Source organism: Falco peregrinus, chromosome 7, assembly GCF_023634155.1.
Source record: "Falco peregrinus isolate bFalPer1 chromosome 7, bFalPer1.pri, whole genome shotgun sequence".
In the NCBI taxonomy this organism is placed as follows: domain Eukaryota; kingdom Metazoa; phylum Chordata; class Aves; order Falconiformes; family Falconidae; genus Falco; species Falco peregrinus.
Genome location: NC_073727.1, coordinates 6,572,210 through 6,593,769, shown reverse-complemented (window position 1 = coordinate 6,593,769; position 21,560 = coordinate 6,572,210). Strand labels below are relative to the sequence as shown.

The 21,560-nt window shown below is 41.7% G+C and overlaps 1 protein-coding gene across 1 annotated transcript in view; it reads right to left on the bottom strand.

The window, feature by feature from the left end:
• Positions 1 to 21,560, bottom strand: part of PLD5 (phospholipase D family member 5) — a 72,283-nt gene that overhangs the window by 30,079 nt on the left and 20,644 nt on the right. The window contains exon 4 of the mRNA XM_027789113.2: positions 7,904 to 8,031. Within this exon, the coding sequence (XP_027644914.1) occupies positions 7,904 to 8,031 (128 nt within the window). The remainder of the gene's footprint in view (positions 1 to 7,903; positions 8,032 to 21,560) is intronic.

Below are 21,560 nucleotides of genomic sequence, written 5' to 3'. Positions count from 1 at the left end.
CCGAGAGAGATACATAAAAAGAAGCACGGGTTGCATTTGCTCCCGTGCGGAATTTGGGGGAAATTTTGATTTGGATCTATATCCACAGAAATGGAGACAGAAAGATGAAGGAATAAATCCCACGATAAATTTTGTCACTCTGAAGTGCAGCCTTTGAGCTGTGACTCCTCCTCACAAGTCTCCACAATGTAATTGGGATGAGACTTCCTAGTAAAGAACCACATTGATTGCTTCCAATTGATTTTAGCTCCCACAGGCAATCAAAAGGTTTCTCTTCCAGTGCTCCCACAATCCCAAATTCCCCCAAACCCACTCTTTTAGATGCATGCACCATACCTGAGATACCATATTCATCACCCAGCTTTTGTCATCTCAGAGTAGGAAAAAAAGAGGTTAGATTTTATCAGGTTGGGTGTGGGGTTTTTTTTTCCACAGAAGACAAGAGGAGGAGAAGGTGGTAGGGAAGGATTCTAACCGCTACTTTTGTCTCCTTTTTTCTGTATTATAAAGAGGAGAGCCTGAACAACTATATTTAACCCCCAGTACCTCTCAGTCCAGTTCTGTCCTGTCTGGTGATAGCAGGCAAGACACGCAGCAACATTCCAAGACCCCCTGGCACCATCCCGCTGCAAGCCTTCCTATAGCAAAGTCCAAAAAACTAAATCATACTAAAACAAATAAAATATTGGGTCATCAGTTTTTACTTAAAGTTGACACATACAAAAAGTGTATCTTTTGACTGGCTGTTTCTTTTCATGTTTTTTGTTGTCGGTGTTTTTTTCCCTAGTAACTATAGGGTTCTTAATTTCAGAAAATTCAGAATCCAATATACTTTCACAGTAACTATGCATTACATTATTCATATTTATCATAAAAAGTGTAACGTTGTTTATCTACTGTATCTACAGATGCTTAATAAACCTTTTTTGAATAATTAATACTCCTAGCTCTCAGCATCTCAGCTGCTTTGTCTGTTGATTCAACAGAATTAATAACAGAATAAATGAATTGGGCAATTTATTTCTTATTCTTCAAATGTAATTGATAATTTATAATTGCTACAACTTTCATGTCCTGTAGGAGTCAACCCTAAAGAGACAAGTACACTTTACATAATAATAATCATAATGAAAGAGTAGCCCATAGAGAGTTTCTCATTCACGCGCTGTCACACGTCGCAACTTCTACCGTATTCTGTTCCTCTTGTGTATTTATTTAACATCTTAGGCACATCAAGTGAAAACCTAACTCCTCAGATAAAACAGGGCACCGTTTCCAACTTGATAAACAACGTGACCGTTTATCTAATTTCCTAATTACCTTAAATTATGTAGATACAATCAGCAGTTTCTAGCTTTTAACAACCAGAGACTACAAGGGGATGGAGAGAAAACTGCCTGGAAAGAAAATCCTGTTGTTTAGTAGTCCTGTCAGATACCCAGCTGTCACACAGGACACTTTAGCAAGTGCCCCACAGCACTGCTGAGAGTCAGCCAGAACAAATCATTGATCCTTTGCAACACAGATGATGAGATAAACTGCGATTCAAAACACGGCCCAGACTCATTTCATGAAAGAAGCAAGGTCAAAAAATTCTACTCATAAGACCAAGCCTAATTTACCAAGAATTAACATGTCTTCATAAATAAATACATAGATGAAGACATCAGGTATTATGTTTCAAGTCCTCCTCCTGATGGATTTTTAAGATGAAGAGAAATGAAATGCCTTTCTGAAGTCTTGCTTTGCATCAGTGAAACAAATCACACAAAGAATCCAACAGAGACATAAAATAAATGGGAAAATGAGAGCAAGTTCACATGGTTGTTTTTTTTTGTCCTCCAAAAAAGCATGTTTTACAGTCTGGTGAGTTTTTTCTTCTCTCTATGAAAAAATTACATCTTACAACCATTCAACTTAAACTGGTCTGAATTTAAAGCAATCAGAAGAATGAACAATCCAGAAAATACATGGACTTGAGAGGCATCTTAAAAAGAAAAATCCTCTGCTAGCAGTTTTTACACAGCTAAGACAGAAAATCATGAGGAACTTTTCCTCAACACCAGCTGAGCCAAAATTTAAGTAGGTCTATTTGAGATAATGCTTTTAAGATGTCACAGGCAGTATAAATTACTATCCACAGTGGATCTGGATATTAGGGCTTTTTTAAAAACCCAACAAGACAAGAGCTTTTGCAACTACTCGATTACCCTTGACACCTTCCGTCCCTGCAGGGAGGTGGCTGCTGACCCAGGATGCTCAGGCAGAAAGTCGGGCCCGTCCCTGCCGCGTGGCTGCCCGCCACTACCTGTCTCAGGCATCACCAGCCAGTGTCCCTGGTGCATCCCCTGGCTTCCATCTCCCCACAGCTCCCTGATCATCAGGATCTTTCCTCCAGCCAGGAACTTCCCCTTCTTCCGTTTGGGTCCCCTTCTTTGTTCCAAGACCACTTCTTTCCAGCACCCCTTATTTTCTGGCACATCAAGACTCACTTTCCCCCCAGTCTAAACAGTTTCCTAGAATAAGCACCAGGCGTGCGCAGCCCCTCACTGCTGGTTCTGCCCCATTTCTCTTCGGTAACTGGAACATTCCAAACATGCCACTTCCATTTAGTCCAGGTGTTACAGTCAGATCCACCAATTACCAGGAGCAAGAAGCAGGCTTCTGCTTGAGACCCTGAACGTTCAATTTCGGACACCAACGCCCCCACATACACCCAACTACTTGCTACCTGCTGGTATTCATAATTTAAGTTATTTTTTGCCTACAGGAGTATTTAATACTAGCCCAATCCCACTTCCAGTGAAGACAATCGGATTAATTTTACTTGTTTCAATAATTTTCAATAATAGAATTTTCCAAGGGCTGATTATTTGTTGCACATAAATGTATTTTTTTTTGAAGTGGTTCAGCTAATCCATTACAGTTGTTTGCCCACAGGATTCAATTATTCATGTGTGAATAAAACTTTTACAAAAATGTTGTTAGCATGAAGAGCTCCAGAAGCGTTTCTTCAGCTGATTAAAGGTTTTTGTGTATTACAAACCTCACAGTTCTTAACAGAATTAAGGAACTAAATGCATTTTCAAGCTTTGCTGGAACTACTGGAGGGAGTCATGGAACAAAAGAAATAGATGACACTTTTTGTTAGCTCTTGCTCTACATTAATATGAGGAATTATAACATTTTTTATATAACAGATTTCTTGGTTTTTAAAGTACATTAATAAGTGACTTGGTCAAAGAACTAGAAGCTAGAATATAGCACCATGGCCAGTTATTAGTTCAAACCGCAGGCAAAGATTAACCAGTATGTGTACCTAATTTGAGGCATGTTTGACTGAATCCTTTTCAGCCAAACATTTTAACATAGATGCACATATTCTGCTGCATAAAAATAGCCTCCTACATGTTGTTATCTTAAATGTATACTTAAGTAGGTTGCGCAGCTACGTCCCAAAGATGTTGCTTGGCTCGTTCGATGATTACAAGACCATCTTAGAAGGTGAGAGCTACTAGAGAGAGTCGGAACTCTGGGAAAATACTTCATTTACTAGATGCATGTTAATGAAGTGGAAGATGGAAGTTGTACAGCTGATCACATAGATCTCCTCTATGAAATAAAAAGTCCAAAACGTGATTTAAAATTTTATCTTCATCATTCACCTCTTCTAGCACTCCCCCAAAATCACATTTTGAAGGCAGAATGGCACCACAAAGAACAAGAGACCGTGTCTGCAGGTGCCTTCCATCAAGCTGGTAAACCTGTAACACTCGTTTATACAGGGTTTGCACCATTTTATCTGTTCATAAAAATGTACCAGAAAGAAACTTGATTGGTAGAAATATTTCACTATAAAATCTTACACAGCTTACTGTATCTAAGAAAGTGATACCTGTCTAAGAAATCAATAAAATCTTTGGTTGTTCATAACCCAGAATTTTTAAGGGGTTAGGCAACTGGGCAATATTTGCCGTATATTGATAACAAAAGAAAAAAAAATGCACCTCTGACACAAATTCTAGATCTGTTTGAAGAAAAGATCAAAATATTTCACTATGACTGAAAACCCCCCTAATTTTTGTAAACTCCTGTTTTCAGGGAGTCTAAAGAGTATTTTTCATTTGCCTGTGGGGTTTGATCTCAGGCTGAAGCAGATAGTTGGCACAGATGACTTCAGCCAAAATTATTAGAGTTTTTGCAGACTTGCAACCTAATCGAAACGTAGGTTTTTTTAAAAGTAATGATGTGCTGACAGCCTTGCCCATAATTTCAAAGCTGAGACTCTGGCAAATATTAAAACTTTAACAGTGAAGGCACAAGGATATATGGCACTTTAAAGGTTATTCCCTAAGAAATATATGCAGCATATGAAAATCTGTCCTCTGTGCAGAAGATTTACTTTTAAAGGAAATACTTGTATTGCTTCTTGTCAGTGTTGCAAGTCAAGAAAACAGCAACAACACTCAGTAAGCCTCATATGGGGTTCATTTCTAGCGTCCAGCTTATAAATGTAGGGAAGAATTCTCCCCAAAAATTGTAAAAAGAAAGCCGACATCTTTGGACATCTAAGTCCTGGTGGTGTTTTCTAAGGAGCTGTTAAAAGTTAAATTACTACTTCAGCTTTAGACTCAGGCTCCCAAGAGAAGAATGATGCTAACAGACTTCTTAAAAAAAAAAAAATATCTCACAGCAAAGGGACAAAACAGCAATAAAATCCAGTTATATCTACCACAGTAATCTTGCATAACTATTCTCTACTCTGCTGAGCTGTTATATGTTATGTATATAATGCTCTGTACTGCTATGTCACAAATGTGTTTCTACCTCTTTAGGCTCTGATCAAGCAAGAGGCAGGAAGGCTGTAGCCCAGGGTGAAATTCCAGAGACCTGCTGCATCTCTTGTGGCAGTTGCACTAGCGAAGCAGGTAGGTGCTCCTATATGAATTATGTAGTGTACTGGCCTGAATGTATGCAGAGGTTCGGTACAGAGGAGGCAATAAACATGCACACAGAAAATACAGGGGAAGGCGTGTGAAAAGATATGACGACCATGCACAGTTCAAATCTTCAGCTTTTCATTGCATTTTAGATGCAATGAAATAATTAACAAACAATTCAATTGCACAATAGAGGCAAAACTGAATGCACCCACATAATTTACATTGGAACTGTGCTGCTGAATAACAAGACATTGTCAGCTACAAGGTGACTGAGTCATAGGGGATGCTGTGTTTAAGCAGAAGCCAACTGCTGCACCCAACAGCCCACAGTACCGTGTGTTTCCAGCATGGCACAGACCTGCTTTATTCTGTGATTTGCTGTCAAGATCTAGTAATACTGGCCAAAGTGGTTTGCTGATTCAATAGCCGCGAGTCCTGTTACTCTAAAAGTGGGATGAGCTTTTCAAGAGACCATATGTGACTAATCAACAGCCCGGTCTGCCTCTTCACGGTCCTTTCCCTGCAGGTCAACCAGGATGTCACAGGGAAGGCGCAGCGAGCTCCCTGCCTGCTGCTGCCAAGTTGCAGAAGCTGAGAGCATGGCTCTGGACAGGCCAGGCACTACCTGCTCCACAATTTCCCAGGGAAACTCAGTCCTTACTCATTTAGGCTGCTTGGAGAAGAGAGAGGAGAGGGACCTGATCCCTCACTTGCAGCTACACCAGGGCTCTGATAATGAGAACCTGTGGGGGATGTTTTCCCAGCAAGGGCTCAGCTCACGGGGGTTCTAAGTTTAGGTCCCACGCGTGTGCAAAGCATTTTCCTCCATGAAAGTACTCGGAATAAAATGACAAGAGTTCTGTGCTTGTTTTGCCTCTTATGTGAAAACAGAAGTTCAAGACAGATTATTATCTTAGGACGGCACATCAGATCTCTCTGACAGTTACCCTGATTTATTAACCTGTAACTCTGGGGGTAAGGGAATTGGATACTTATATCTGGTGTCAACAGGAACCACGCATCTTATTTCCTTCGGCTCCTCTAAAATCCCAGTGCACATTTCTCAACTAATTGAAAGCAGATTCTCTTTAACTGCAATTCAGAGAGAGTTCTTTTTGCTCTGTACAAATATTCTTCTGAGCTTCATCTTACCACCACATATAAAAATCTACTGTCGTATGACAATAAGATTTAAAAAAAAAATATGTCCAAATGCATGCAGAAAAGAGTGATAAAATTAACGGTGAGGAATCACATTTGATATGCTGGCCCACAAAGAACCGGCATCAAAGTTTAATGCGGGTATATAACAAGAGTTAAGATTTCCTCCACCATGAGAAGGCCAAACCTGTAAGGAATTGTAGCATCTATGATGAAGATGTTATCATTAATATAATGAATTTATGATTCATATCATATTCATATATCATTAATATGATGAAGATGCAATCAGCAAATATAATAATCTGTGTGGTAGATGTTCTTCTTTTCTCCACATCTATTATTATTTTCACTAACACTCAAAACCCCCATTAGAAGAGGCTTCAAAACGAAACTACTTATAAGATAAATAGTTCTGCAAAGAGCTATTTTGTTATGACACACAGACAGTTTGGCTCACAAGGCACAGACAACGTATATACACTTAATTTCTAAACTGTCCAAAAGCCCAAACTGTATGTTCTTACATTGACTAAAAATACAACATCCCCTTGGTCAAGTTTTTCTCTGGTTCGCTAACAACATCCTCTTCTTTACCATTTTGTAGATGCCTTTGTAAACGTTCAAAAAGTTACCTTTTAAATAGGTTAATACACATAGGAACAGAAAAAATGTATTTATTTACTCTTTCTTTACTAAAATGGTTGTTTTGGTTTTATTCAGGCTTGCAGTCTCTTAGCTCAAAACAAACAACACACGCCGCCTTCTTTCAAAAATCATTAGAACCCATGTTCAAAATTATTCATGTGCTTCTGAGATTCAGCTCATAGTTAGAAAGTAAAGGATTTTAGTGCAACCTAGGACTGCTTCTTTTCCCCCTCTGTTGTGTATTTCAGTTAGGGAGATCTAAAAGCACAGGGTCCACTCCCTAAATACAACCAAGAGCAGCCTCACACAGTCAGTGTACATAGCAAAAATGAACACAACAGCTGCTCCTGGGTGAATCCTAAGGCTGTTGCAGAAAGAAAAAAGCTACAGATACCTACAAGAAGGCAAATAAGCTGCATTACTAACAAATTACTTATTCAAAATGGTCATAGAATGTAGAGAGCCCTCAGCACTGGTTGCTGGCAGGGGACTTGGTGTACATTCTGCAACTCTCATGTTTATAAGAAATCAAAATAAGGATTTCTCTCTAGTATGTATGACCTTCAAAGACATTATGCTATTTGACTTTCTGTACCTATAAATCTCTCCCTCCCCAAAGGTGGTAAGTATTTCAGGATAGTACCCACTATCTATTTGGAAGTCTTTCCAAATTTTGCTTTTCCGTATTTAAATGGAATAGGTCATGCTCACAACATTATTACGGAGTTTCCTAACAGTTTGTTTTCCAACAAGCTGGCTCACTTGTTGTTTTTTTGGTTTGGTTTTGTTTTTTTTGTTTTTTTTGTTTTTTTTTTTTAAATGAGTAAACTAGAACTTACATTTTCAAACAACAAAATCATGACAGAAGTCAATGAAGGCAATTTTTTTTTAAAAAAAAAAAAATTTAGCCCAAAGCATAACTGCTGAGGATAACTATTCCAATGAAAATAAGATTTCTAGTAAGATACTTTGCCAACACTAAAGAGTCATCAAAACCATAGCAGCACAGTTTTTGATGCTAGCACTTTTGCCAGCAAACTATCAGAAAAAGAAAGCTCTCCATTTCCACTTGCTGGCCTCAGAACATTACTTTTTTTTTTCTCCTCATTATACTCTCAAAGGGTATAGGATTACTTTGTCAATTAAGTTACCTGTCCCAGTGATCTCCAGTCTAGGCTGGCACTTCCAATGTACACGTGCTGTTTGTCAACAATCCAGAAAGATGACTGAAGCCGCCCTTCGTTATATGCTGACATGTTCATATACAACACTTCAGCACCTAGAGATTTAAGGATAAAATAATAAATAGCATTGTTTACAATAATGTAATTTACATGATTAAAGAAAAAACCAAAAAACTTCGTATTTCAGGGCCTCAGCTTCCAAAACGAGTGAGGGATGTAATTAAACATATCATTAAGGTTTAAAATCAATGATAAATAGTGTTACTGTCCCACCATTTAAGACCTTAATTAACATATATTCCAGAAAAGCAGGAATAGGGAGCATTCCCATGTATTATACTGTTCACATAATTTTCTTCCATTTTAGAACAAATAATTGCTATTTTTTTCCAGCACTGTATGCTCCCAAAAAACTTTTTGTTTTAAAGTTCTTTTTTATTTTAAATAAGCTCACTATTTTAAAGGTCTATTTTGTAATTCAAACCTGCTACATATTTATAATAATGACCTTTAAAATACCACCCTAGTTACAACCCCTTCCCGAAAAGCAGCCTTTGCTCCTTTGTCCTGTACCATGGATGGTTGGAGCAGGTAGCCTACAGTGCCTATCGCGTGGCAAGACCCCGATAAGAAGAACATCAGTAGAGAATTAAGGAATAACAAAGTAAGCAAAAGGCCTAAAGGATGCTGAAACCGCACCTAATCCTGCTAATACGTGACATTCAACCCACTATGAACCACACAGCTTTAATAAGGATCACAGACCGCTGAAATCAAAGGAACTACTTGTTAGGTAAGAGCACGCTGGGTCCATCACGTCAGTAGGAATGTCTGACCTGGCCCAGCAGTATGTTTGCAGACTAAATCCAGAATATACACAATATTATGTAAGTTTATGGGATTTCTTACATCGTTACTATTCTTTCAGTGCTCCAGTGTTTGGAAGAGGGGATGAATAACCTGAATTAATCATTGCTGAAGGTAATTTACAGTAACCGACTCATCTTCACATTTTAGTCATGACAGTAGCTGGGGAAGAGCAGTGACAGTAAACAGCAGCCTGGAGGCAGTAACGGAACCAGCCATCTCCCATTAAACATTCACGGGATCTTCAGTACCATGAATTCCAGTGATGGTTGGATATGAGTCACAACTTCAAAAGAATCCCAGGATACCTAGAGAACTGAAATATATTTCTTTTCATCTAAATTCCCATTACTGACCTCCTAAGAAACACTTGATTTGCAATTTTAAGCAACAGTTAGCGGTCTAAGTATTTCTTTTTTATTATGAAAACTGTAATTCTCACTTGAATAAATTACTCCAGAAGTTCAGACATCAAGAAAAGAAGAAAAATCAGGTAAGGTGCCACTCTTCATGAAGCACCAAAGAATGCAACACAGGATTTTGAGCAAGTTACAGAATTCAGTTCTCGGTACAATTACATTTGCTGCAACTCAGCTACCTTTCCAATTTTTTCTGGGTATCACCCATCCACATTCATCTATGCTTAGAAGCAAAGGTATTTTCCAATTTTCCTTGGAACGTGTTACTGCTGACTTTCAATCCACACATTAATGAGCAGAATTGTGCTAATTAATGAGATACTATGTGTAAAACTGAAAAGAAATAATAATAAAAACCACTATAGCAGGGGTGTTCAATGGTTTATATTGTTTTCTGACAAATAAAACAAAAGCAACTCCTACTAGCTAAGGAAAACAATTCTGCAAGGTGCTAAACTTCTAGCTGCTTATCTGAAAACTGTGTTTAAAATGAAGTTTAACATAGTAGTTTGCCTTGATTGTATTTTCTTTCCATACATCCAATTTGCAATATTTAATAGCGGTATGAATGTAACACCCACAACACACCTACGCCACATAGGTTATAAATTAATTGTTAGGATTTTTGAGTAGGAAAGGTAAAACAGTCAGAAACAATGAGCTTCCTTCTTGTATCTGAGAGCCTAAAATAAACACAGTTTAAAAACATGTTTGAACTAGCCAATGCTGAACAGAAATACTGATTGCCAAAGGTAGAACAAGAGACTATTTAACCAGTAACACTAACATTAAAAATAGCAGATGTTGTCAGTACTTTGACACAAAATTCAAAAGTTGTAAAACATCAGGATCTGTGGGCATGGGGCAGTTTAGACATGGGCATAAGCGGTGGGATGCAACTATCACTCCAAAATGTGATCTAGGCTTCAATTACCAAAGTAGCCAATATAGCAGTGCAGGAGACACCGTTATCACACATACCATTAAAACCAAAACCTGAAACCTGTTTTCTTTTCCTTCCAGAAATAGCCAACTCATAAGGCTGAGGCAACAGTATCTCCAAGTTAATTAAACAAAGCCATGTGTTGCAAACAGCAGCTGCTGTGCCGCCTTTTAATGAGCCCTTAACTTTTGATGAAAGGAAACATGTATCACTATTGATAATTGCCTCTGTTCTAGAAGCCCTTGAGATGTTTTGTTAAAACAGGCTTATCAGGCCTTCAACACAATCCATCAAGCCCAGCGTGCTCCAGGTCCCACAAGGAAATTAAAGTGGACTGATCAATACGTGAAGCCGTCACAGAACTCCTTATCCTGCTGCAGCCTCAATTACACAAAGCTGGGGGCTACCGAGTTCAACCAGAAGGCACAATTTGTGGGCTTGATTGCTAATATAGGTGCCAGATTCTTAAGAAATAAATCTAATTTTGTTTCACTGAAGATTAAACAGCAGGGTAAGATCTCAGAGAAAACCAGCGCTGTCACTTAAAACTCAAGTGGATTTGCTCGTTCAATAAAATCGTGCATTCTGAAGGCTGAGCCAGGTTGCCCTCTCTCCGCAGGAAAAAAAAGACCACTGAAGGGATCAAAGCATGCTTTACGTAACAGACATTTCTCAGAGTACTTTTTCGACTAGGTGGGGAGGTTTTGCACTCTGTTTAAGGGAGAGGACTGCTGCAGTCTGGGATGCACAGAGAGGGCACTGCCGTTGAGAGCCCGGACCTTCTCCATGTGGTGGGAACACAACCCCTTGGAGGTGCCAGGCTGTCATTTAGCCTCCTGCTTTGTCTCATCACGGAGGAAACAAACAGAAGACATTAGCAGTATGGCCAAAAGCCTGACTTTTCATCCATTTCCAAAAGAAATCCAGTTCCCAAAGTAATCCCAAAGAAGAAGGATGGCACAAACAAGCGCCATTTACCATTTCAAGCACTGCAACATCCCGTTCAGTCTAGCTGCTTGCTCCCAGATACCCCACTAACCATGGCATGGAGGCTACAGGGCAAACTGGACTTCAAGCCCAGGAGCTTAAGGCTAGGCTGTTTCCTATGTATTTGAGTCAAAACACTAAGCTGTTGGTGGAAAACGTTAACCAAGGGCTCATCACATACATGCTCTATCATGAAAAACCGTATGGCATCCAGGGGCGCATCTTGGTGCGCCTGTGTTGCAGCTCATGCTAGCTGCGAGTTTCACTGCTGCTCGAGGAAGATAACCAGGTAGCTACACAACATGGAAGACTCTTCTTCGTGGGAGACTGGAGGAGGCCAGGGCTCACAGGGCTGCCACTTGGCCTCCACATCCAGGTTTATGCAATCATCTCGAGAAGGTGCACCAGGAGGCTTTGGATCCAACTTCTTTGAGCAGTCTAGGATATTACCAGGTTGCCTGGGTACAGAGGCAACATCACTGAGCCAAATCACCCCTCTGGTGGGTACGGTAAAAAGACAACACAGAAAGAGCAACTGTTTAGGCTGCTGTTATCATAGCTGCCTTGAAATCAAACATGCAAATTCTGCCTGCGACAGTTTTCAACAGCACCAGTTACAAGCTAAACTGACTCCGGAGTTAGCAAACATAACGCCCAAGAAACAGAAGCTGCATTTGCTTGTACCACGGCTAAAATTGGCCTTCTGCCTTCACAACTTTCTTACTTTCGCTATAGTGTTTCTAAAACCAGAGGGAAAGAAAAAATGGGAAAGGGGAAGGACTTAAGGACTGAGAGGAGAGCCAGGCAGAGGTTATCTGGGAAACTGCAGCAACAGCGACGGGTGATTCACAAGAGGCAGAGCAAGGATGAGAAAAGCACCAAGGGCCCTGACCTCATTAGCCCTGCCTGTAGGAAGCAGTGCTGCAGCAGAAAAGAGGGTGGAGAGAAATGGAGCTACATGACCTGATGGCACGTGTTGGGCCCATGCATCACGCAGAACCCCAGGAGAAAGAGTTGTGGAGTCAGGCTGGGCTCTGGTACCCCCTGCTAGGAACGGGAGCGGTGTAAAGGCAGAGAAGATGAACAGCTTCTGAACGCCTCTCCCTCCCCATTTGGGGAAAACAGAGCTTGTCAAGTGCAGGCTGCAGAGGCAGCAGGCGATGGAGGGGGGTGCGCGCTGGGCAGGGGGAGCTGCACAGGGCTGTTGGTTAGGATGGGGGAGGTTGTAGAAGGATCACAAAGGAGAAGGGAGAGTGGGATACAAAGAAGCACTAGCACATGAAATCAGTTTGGCTGGGGAAAGCAACACTACTACTTACAGCTCTCACATATATTTGCAGTTTGAACCTGACACATGCTCCTGCTGCGCACCCCATCCACTGCGCATCTTCCAGCCACCGTTCCCCACGTCATGACCGGGCTGGCTGCAGCAGGTACAGCTGCCCTCCTCTGCTTACCTCCTTCTTGCCATCCCTCCACTCTCCTCATCACCATGTCCACACGCTTTGCTCACAGCCATCCCTCCCGCCCCCCTCCTAATTCTGTGCGTTCCCAAGCAGATACTCTAAATAATGAGACCTTTAAAAAGGAGCCTGAGAACATGAGCTGTGGCCGCTTTGTTTCACCCCACTGCTGACAGTCTCTTGGCTCACAGAGATACACGTTTTGATCTATACCTTTTGGAGGGTGGCCTCAAGCCCGTGTCAAGAGCAGATTTAATTGCCCGTACCATGAATCCTGGAGCGGAGGAGCACACGCACACTGGAGTGCAGCTGGTGCTCAAGCAGCCAGCACGGCACCTTGCACGGCCTCTCTGGGGGCTAGCACAGGGCTGGGAGGGACCTGCTGTATTCTGCCAGCTAGACAGAGGTTTCAGATCGGTATAGAGGCAGTTAATCATGTGCTAACTCAGAAAGATCAACAAAAGCTCCTTTATTACCCCATGGTCCCAAACTTATTTTTTAAAATACTATTTGCTCACTAGGATATGGGTGTACACACATATAGATAAACAAACAGAATGTCTCCTTCCCTACAGTTTGCAATAGACATTTTCATTTTATGTATTTGCTTTCAATTACAAGCCTTAGCACAGAGTGCACCCATAAATAAAATTTTTATTCCACAAAAGAAAAAGATCCAGAGCTTTCCATACCCTGCTCACAAGGGGCAGAGTAGCTGTCTCATATTGGGCAGACACAAGTGACACAGGCAGAGGATCATCTCCCCAGGAATTGTCATGCTTTCGTCTCGACTGATTGCAAAAAGTCTGGAGTTGTTCCAGAAGCCCCATTAGAGTGACCTGCCAGCGCTCAGAGGAGGACAAGTACAAACGCAGAGGAATGCACAACTTGACAAAGTTATTTTTACTATGTCTCTGAATGATTAAAAGACAAACTAGACTATTTACTGTTTCTGTGCTCTTTATGGAATATTAGATTTGAAATGCAATTTAAAAGTCTGCCTGGCCCCAGAAGGATTAAGGATTCAGACTTATTTAAAGAGAGAACACTCAAGGACTTTTAGGGAAATCTCTGATGGTAATACCTTAACTTGGAATCAGCTGTGTTGCTTACGTTGCCCTCCACTCCTCACACACAGACCCCTCTCCTTTTTCAAAACCTGCCAGGACTGAATCCTGCCACTCTGTGCTGCTCATCAGCCTAAACCCATAGTAATTTTTTTTTAAAAAAAACAGTGTACAAGAAAAACCTTGCTGCTTCTTCTTTAGCAGCTCCATATGCAACTGCCAGACACACACAAAATTAAAACATAGTTACCCAAAGAAATTACATCCTAGTACAAGCCCAAGCAATGCCCAGAAAGTCTTTGCAATTCAATTTATGTTCACACCACTCAAACCACCTGCATGACAAACATCTCTGCTTCTGAATGAAATTTCCACTCGCACCCAATGCACCATCAGCCATAACCTGGGGGTACGTGCAGCTTCTCCAGACACCACCGGCCCCCAAAGGTAATGCTGTCTGTAGTAAAATTAGGCTGTTTCTGATATAGATATTGTTCATGAAAAATCACTGTAATGCTTACTACCTTATTTGATCGCATCTGAGGTCACTGACACAAAGATATGTTGAGGATATCGGTGCAGAGGAGAGGAATCTGTGCCTGCAGCTCCATGGGCCCCGCTGGTCCGTCTCTGGAAAGACATGGGTGCCTGCAGCACCCACTGGAACTGCAATGGATGGGCTCACGTGCCTGGGTCTGTGGCATTGGTGATTCAGGGAAAACACACAGGAGCACACAGAAAACTGCATGCTGCCACTGCTCATCTCCACCAACGTGCTCCTCAGCTGGCTCATGTGTCCATGCCTGGCTGGGACTTGGGAGAAAGACTGCTACAGGAGAGCTTCCCTGAGCGGCCAGGCTGCAGTCAAGGATCTCCCTGCGGAGTTGTGGGTGTGAGGAGAGACAGGCCTCCTTTGCTGCCCGCCGGCTTCCCAGCCCCCTTGCCAGGCAGCGAGCCAGCATCTGGGCTGGTTCCCTTCCTGCCCCATCAGACTGTAACACACCGTCAGGCTCTGTCCTGCATGATCAGGGAGAACAAATATCCTCTACGCTCACCATTGGTTTTTTTTGCTTTGGTTTTCACTCATTCAGTGGTTTAAAATAATTTCTGTGAGCCAGCATACCCCAGAAACTGCTCTATCCACACAGCTGAGGAAGCCAGGAGTGTGGGGACAGGAGAGAGCAGGAAGAAAAAGAAACAATGAGAAATGAGCGTTACAGAACCCAGCTCTCTGAAAACCAATTATTCCAGAATTACGGCTGGCATGGTTAAAACAATCCACCCCACCCCAGTAACAGAGGCATGAACAAATCCCATTTTCAGCAACTGTTCTCCTTTCCTCCACCACTTCCTCAGCTGTGCCCGAGGTACTTTTTCAGAGTCCAAGAATCAACTGGATCAGAAAATGGATCCAGGTTAAAAATAACTACAAATAAAATGGTTGTTTCAAATGCAGAACAATTTGCTAGCCCAGCTCACCGCGTGGCAGTAAACCATTTTTCTGACACAGCTGATGGCGCAGCGCAAGCGTGGGAATGGGCGGCTTGTGGCTGGGTCTGTGAGGACGCAGGACCCGCTCGTGCCAGTGCTGCCGTTTAAAGGCCCGTCCATGTAACCACAGCCTCCATTCCTCTCCAGCCCAGGCCTCTCGGGAATTCCGGGTGGCAAGCCCCGGTATTTGATTGCCTTTGACCTTGCACAGCCGTTTGCCTGGTGCAAACAAAGCAGATGGGAGGGCAATGCTGGCTTGGGAGGGCATTTCCCATGTGCTGACACAGGTGTCCACCGTGAAGCAGAAGACCCAAAAAAGCCCCATAGGGGATCCTCATCTGTGCAGAGTTTGCTCACTGCATACAGGATAGCAGATTCTTGAGAACAAAGGAAAGGTCAGAATTAATTTCTTTCAATTGCTTGTGTAACTTCAATGACATCTTGGGAGCTAGTTAGTTCCCAAGGTAGCATTTATCTATATAACGCCCTTACAGTGGCTTTGAAAATGTCAAATGTTGGCATTTGTTGCTAGTCCAAGTAATCAAAATACTGATTTCTCAGCTAAGTATCCTGCTGTAGACAGTAACTACTCAGCGTAGGAGCGTTACAGCTCTCACCCACGTGAACGCATTTTGCGCTGCCTGCTGGGCCCTTTTGATTCACCCAGCAGAAATAAACGGACACATAATCAAAACACTTCCCACCCCATGCCACAGGAGAGATGAGAGAGAGGCCTGATGACACTGCTTTGCCATACTCACCCACCCAGCTACGCCTAATTCCTGATTCACCAACAAAAAGCCAGAGGTCCGTCTTAACTGCAGGGTGGACAAACCATGACAAATACGACAGCACCGAGACAACAGGTCTCCTCTTTACCCACAGAACAGATCCAGCACAGGCACACCCTGCAAACAGCGGGTAGCTTGGTTGATTAATCACATGTGGGCACATTTAATTAACCTATGCACAGGTTTTTAGACTGCAAACAAGGAAGAAACTCATACAACTACAGACCTCTGGTCTTTCCAAAGACGGAAAACCAGTTTCCAGAGCAAACTCGTGGCTTCCTCATTTTCACTCCCAAGACACAGGGCTTCTATAAATCCATACAGCACTGAGATTCCATAAGGAAAAAAACAAAATACAGTGCAGCCCATGCTACCCCCCCCCCCCCCCCCCCCCCCCAGTATTTAGTAATAGGATTTCAAGCCTAATAAGTCTTTCTCTAATCCAGAATATATAATAACATGCTTTTTAAAAGTGAATTAACCTGGTTAACCCCATGGGGTTTCATTATTTGCACTGTAATAGTTCTTCCTTCCCACTTCTGTTTCATAAACCCTGCAGTGTGTACTTGACATTTTATTTAATATCTTTAGTTGTTACTTTAGAATTTTACATTCTACATTTTTCCACCAGAAAAACATCTACTCCATTCTTAACAGAGACACACCCGTGTCACCGCGTACTTGGGAGGCATATGCTGCAAGAGGCATACGACGAGCAAGAACCCCACAAACGCAAGCACCCAATGCTACAGTTACCTGGAACCAGTCAGGGAAGCAGGCATGCTTCCACTCTATACCTTCCCACCTGGATCTGGCCTCTGAAGGCAGTGATGTCTGTACCATATTTGCTATAGAAACCCTTACTGTTTGGGACAAAGTTTAGGACTCCCATTCCCGACTGTCTGAGACAAAAACCTGAGTCTGTGCACAAGAATGTAATGGAACTTAAAAAGATCAAACCAGCTTTTCCTTTCCCTCTAATAGTTTTATTGAAAGTAGCAAGTGTTTCATGCGTCTTAACAGGTTTTACTGCCTGATGCAGCAAACATGAGAGAAATGCTCATTTTGCACTGACTTGACTCTGATATCAGTATTTTTCAATCAGATTTTTACTTTATTTTGGGTTATTTAATGTATTTCATATCAATAGCCATAAATTATACTGAATAAAACTTTGAATAATAAGAGCAATGATGATGATGAGTTCAATTCTTTCCCCTTAATAGAACTCAGCATTCCTCTAAATAGCATTTTCTGGGTACAAATCTGTTTTGTGGGACTGATGATTCAGTAGAGTCTGTAAGATAACTAGCGTACAACAAAGCTTATAGAATATTTTTTAAAAAATTCCACATCTTTTTTGGCTGTTCATTATTGGAGAGTAGGCTGCTCATTTACTAGATGAAGCTATAAAACTGATTGCTTCAGAGATTGGGAAAAGTAATTTTCTTACTTGATTCAGGCAACAAAGTATATTACCACTTAAAGGAAGACTATAATACTATCAGTAAAAGCATTACTAAAGTTGGATTGTGGCTTTCTTTCTCTGCCTAATTATAATTGCATATATTTTTACTACAAAAGCAATCTATTTTAAATATAATAGAGAGATTTGTAAACTCCCAGACTGCTTACCCCACCTCCCTTCAAAAACTCCTTTCTTCACTTGGGTTAGCATTATGAAGCACTAGATTTGTTTATATACTTCCTAGATGAAACATCCAGGAATTCAGGGACAGTTTTTTTCATCTTAACACATGAGGAATTAGATCACAAGCTTCTATGAATGAACAAGGCAAAATCCCTACCAAAAAAAAACCCCCAAAAACAAAAAACGCAGTGATTATTTATTTCCGTCTCTCTTTTTAACTTACCAGTGCAATTTCATTCTGCTATTTATACATTCTAAGCCCATCAGTATTGCAACAGCCACTTCTCAATGTGCTGACAAGCAATAACAACACTGGTGCGATCACTCCCAGAATGCGGTCCTCGGGCACCCGTTGCTCTGCTGGGGGCTCTGGCAGTTTCCTTGCCATGCAGGAGAACTCCCCAGCCTGGCAGGTGGGACATTAAGTGATGCTCTGAGCGGCCCTAGAGACTTGTCTCCAGGCTACCACAAGCCAAGAGCACGAGCTGACCTGGTTGTGGCCACGCAAGGCAGAGGCACAGCCCCAAATAACCCAGGGCTGCCAGCAGTGCAGCCCTGTTCCCTTTTACTAATTCTTCTCATTTGTCTCTCAGCATCTTTCCCTACCTCTTTCCTTGGACCCTATTACCCTGCCAAGCCAGCCTTTGACTTTTCTAACTTTTTTCCAGATCATTCCTATCTCAATTCCAATTATTTTTCTCTCTTTTCACCTATGTTGGCAAAAGGCGAAGCATGCTCTTGTGACAGCATTCTTGTCTGACCTTTTCCTAAATTAATTACTCACTTTTCTGTGTCTGCCCTTCTCTTTCATCTGATTCATTCCTCCTTTTTATTTCATTTCCCCCACTACTTTCCCTCCACGTCATTCTTCCTCCCTCTCCTTCACTCTCTTCCATTTCATCCTTAGTTCATTATTTCACTCTTGCCTTTGCCCACTCATTCATTGTTTCATTTATCCGTATATTCATTCAGCTATTCATGCACTCCCCCACTCTCCAATTACTTGAGGAATGTATTTTATTCTCTGACTACAGAAGCAGCACAATATATCCTCCAAGCCTTTACAAACCAATTTGTGGAAAGTAAAATATTTTTTTTCTTAAGAGTTGTAAGGCTAAGCACAGTTTTGGGGTGCCCAGTTTTTTCCTAATCTTATTTTACGCCTTCTTAGTCCAAACAACAACTGAAGCTGAGCTTTTTTTCCTTACCATGGGTCTAAGGTTCTTAGAAGAACAAGGCACTTTTCAGCCTGCTCCAGCAGAGCTGCATTGTCTATTCTTCGTGCTTACTTTTAGAAAAGACTGTAAAGAGTCTCATGCTTGATTTACTACTGTTTTGACCAGCCTGTCGGATGCATTTTTGAGGGCTTCAGCATTCTGGTTTGGTCACCCACATACTTCATAGATTAAAATGGAGAGGTTTTAAAGAGACAGATGGGCATGCTCCAAAGTCAAAAGCAGAAAAATTCTGACAGTGCATTGAGGAAAAATAAAAAGCACATGAGGAAAAAATGCTTCGTCTTTGAGGAAACACATAGGGGATTCAAATCAATAGCTTGCCAGTTAGTAGCTTTTTAACACAGATTGAGTTTCATCCAAACAGCCTATTTGAAATGTAGAAAGCAAAATAAAAGGAAGCCACAACTCCACAGATTCTATGTTACTAGCCAGGTGAAGGACACGTGCAATATAGTCAATAAAAGTGACAGCACGCTGAAATCACAGAGGGTTGGCACCAGACCACAAATATCATCTCATCTCCAGTGTAAATATCAGTAACTGTCTGCGAAGGACAGAAATACAGCTGTAGTACTCCCCTGTGACATTTTGAACCAGTGAAGAACAAGGTCTGTAGGACTTCTCAAAACCACACAGGACAGCCAGAATTAGCGCAAGGACACCGAGATGGAGATGGGCCAGTTGGGCACCATCTGGGATAGCAGGAGAGTCCAGGATAGGGGCTGCGTAGCTGACTGCTTGCAGCTGCACGCCGGGGTCCCTACGAAAGCCAGGCCAGAAGGCAGCATATGCACTTCTCTTCCCAATAATCATGTTGTGGGCACGGTGCCAAGCCCTCCAAGGCACTCACTCCAGGCTGCAGGAGAAAACGCTGCCGTGACTCCAGAAGCCTGCCCAAAGCAGGTAGCTGGACACACACCCAGGGATGCTTGAGGCATGAGAGTGTGGGGCAGCACAACAAGACAGAAAGGGAAAGCGATTAAGTTTGCACTATAAAACGCATGGAAACTGGAAATCGTAAAGATTTGGTGGTGAATGTGGCTGAATATTGATAGAAAGTAGAGGGACTGCACAGGCAAGCAGGTGCCTCCTGCATGGAAACCATGAAAGGTCAGACTGAAAGCAGTACAAGACATTAACAGGAAAAAGTTCTGCTGGGGGGAAGGATCAGGTCTTTGGGACAAAGACTGCTGCTGTACAACCTCTCTCTTGGGTATTACAAAAGACAAAATGAACCGAGCAAATAAGAAGAAAAATCCAAGAGAAAAAAGAGAGTCTCATATTTGAAGTTGCCTGGAACTACCCAGAATATCTGGATCCCACGGCTGCTGTTCCACAAAGTCGCTCTGCACGAGAGGGCAGGGCAGCTCTGGTGCACACGGTGTTTTCCGAGGACTTAGTCTGAGCCCCTGGGGTCTAATCCTGTTCACAGTGATGCACATTAAGCGCTACATAGCGATAAGTACTCCTTAAATAAACACCCAAAGCAAGACACAGACTGTGTGAGCCACAAACTGATATCGAAATACGTGGATGTCTACGCTCTTACCTGTGCCTGATTTCTTTGCCTATGAAAAAGGAACTCCATTTCCTGAGAGCATCATGAATGTTTATTCTTGAATATTCATGAAGCACTCTTATTTCAGTGTTAAAAAAAAAAACGAAAAAGGAAACTGTTTGTCTCCAGATGACACCTCGACTAGTGTTCAGTAAGCGAAAGAAGAAACAACACAATGAAAATGATAGTGAAATAAAATATTCTACACATGCTTACATGAGCATAAGAATCCCTGCGCGCTAAATTTAATAGGGTCAGTGGGAAGAAGATTATGTTATACTCAACCACAGCCCATCACTGCTGCAAACAGCTTGATGGTACAAAAAGACATGATACAGAGAATATCTTTTCACATACCATAAACGATTGCTTCATTGACCAATTAGTGAATGCCCAAGCTTCTCAAAGCTACTCTTGAATTATTTTGAGCAATGTGTAGTACTGATTCAACCTGCAACTACCAAAAAGCCCCCGTAAGGACAACTACACACTGTACTCCAGCTCATTATCTTTGTGACAACAACATCTACACCCCACAAGCCTGTTCTGCTAATGTTTGATTTCAGGAAGACCACCGTCATACCGCAAGGATGTATGCCAAGAGAAAAACAAAAGGCCAAAGAGAAAAAGCTTTACTGTTTTCCTGACAATACTTGTAAACATTTTCGTAGAGGCTCGGCCTAAATGTGTATGATTACCAAAACCAAATACCCCTCTCCCAAGAGATGGTGCAAGGACAATTAAAAGAGAATGTAAAGAAGAATGTTAAAGATAAAATGGTGTACTTCAGTAAGTAGATTTGAGTCCTTGTGAAAAAAAGAAAAGAGGGGGAAGGAAAGAGAGAAAAGTATAATTAAACTCAGGCAAGCTAAATGTAAAACTGTATAACGTGAATCAAAAAGATATTGAGGAAATATGGATACAGATGCTACAGAACACTTTGCTACTGTTTCTAGTGTTTTGTGGATGACAAAAATACAAATAGATTCAAAAGTGATTGCACAAATTAAAGGAAGAAATCACAACAGATTGCTGGACTCCATGAAAAGGCAGTTCCTAACCTACAAATTACTAAAGGATATACAGAGTAAGGGGAATATCAACCTCCACTTGTTTGGGTTGTTACATTCCTTCTGTAAGCGTGCGGCT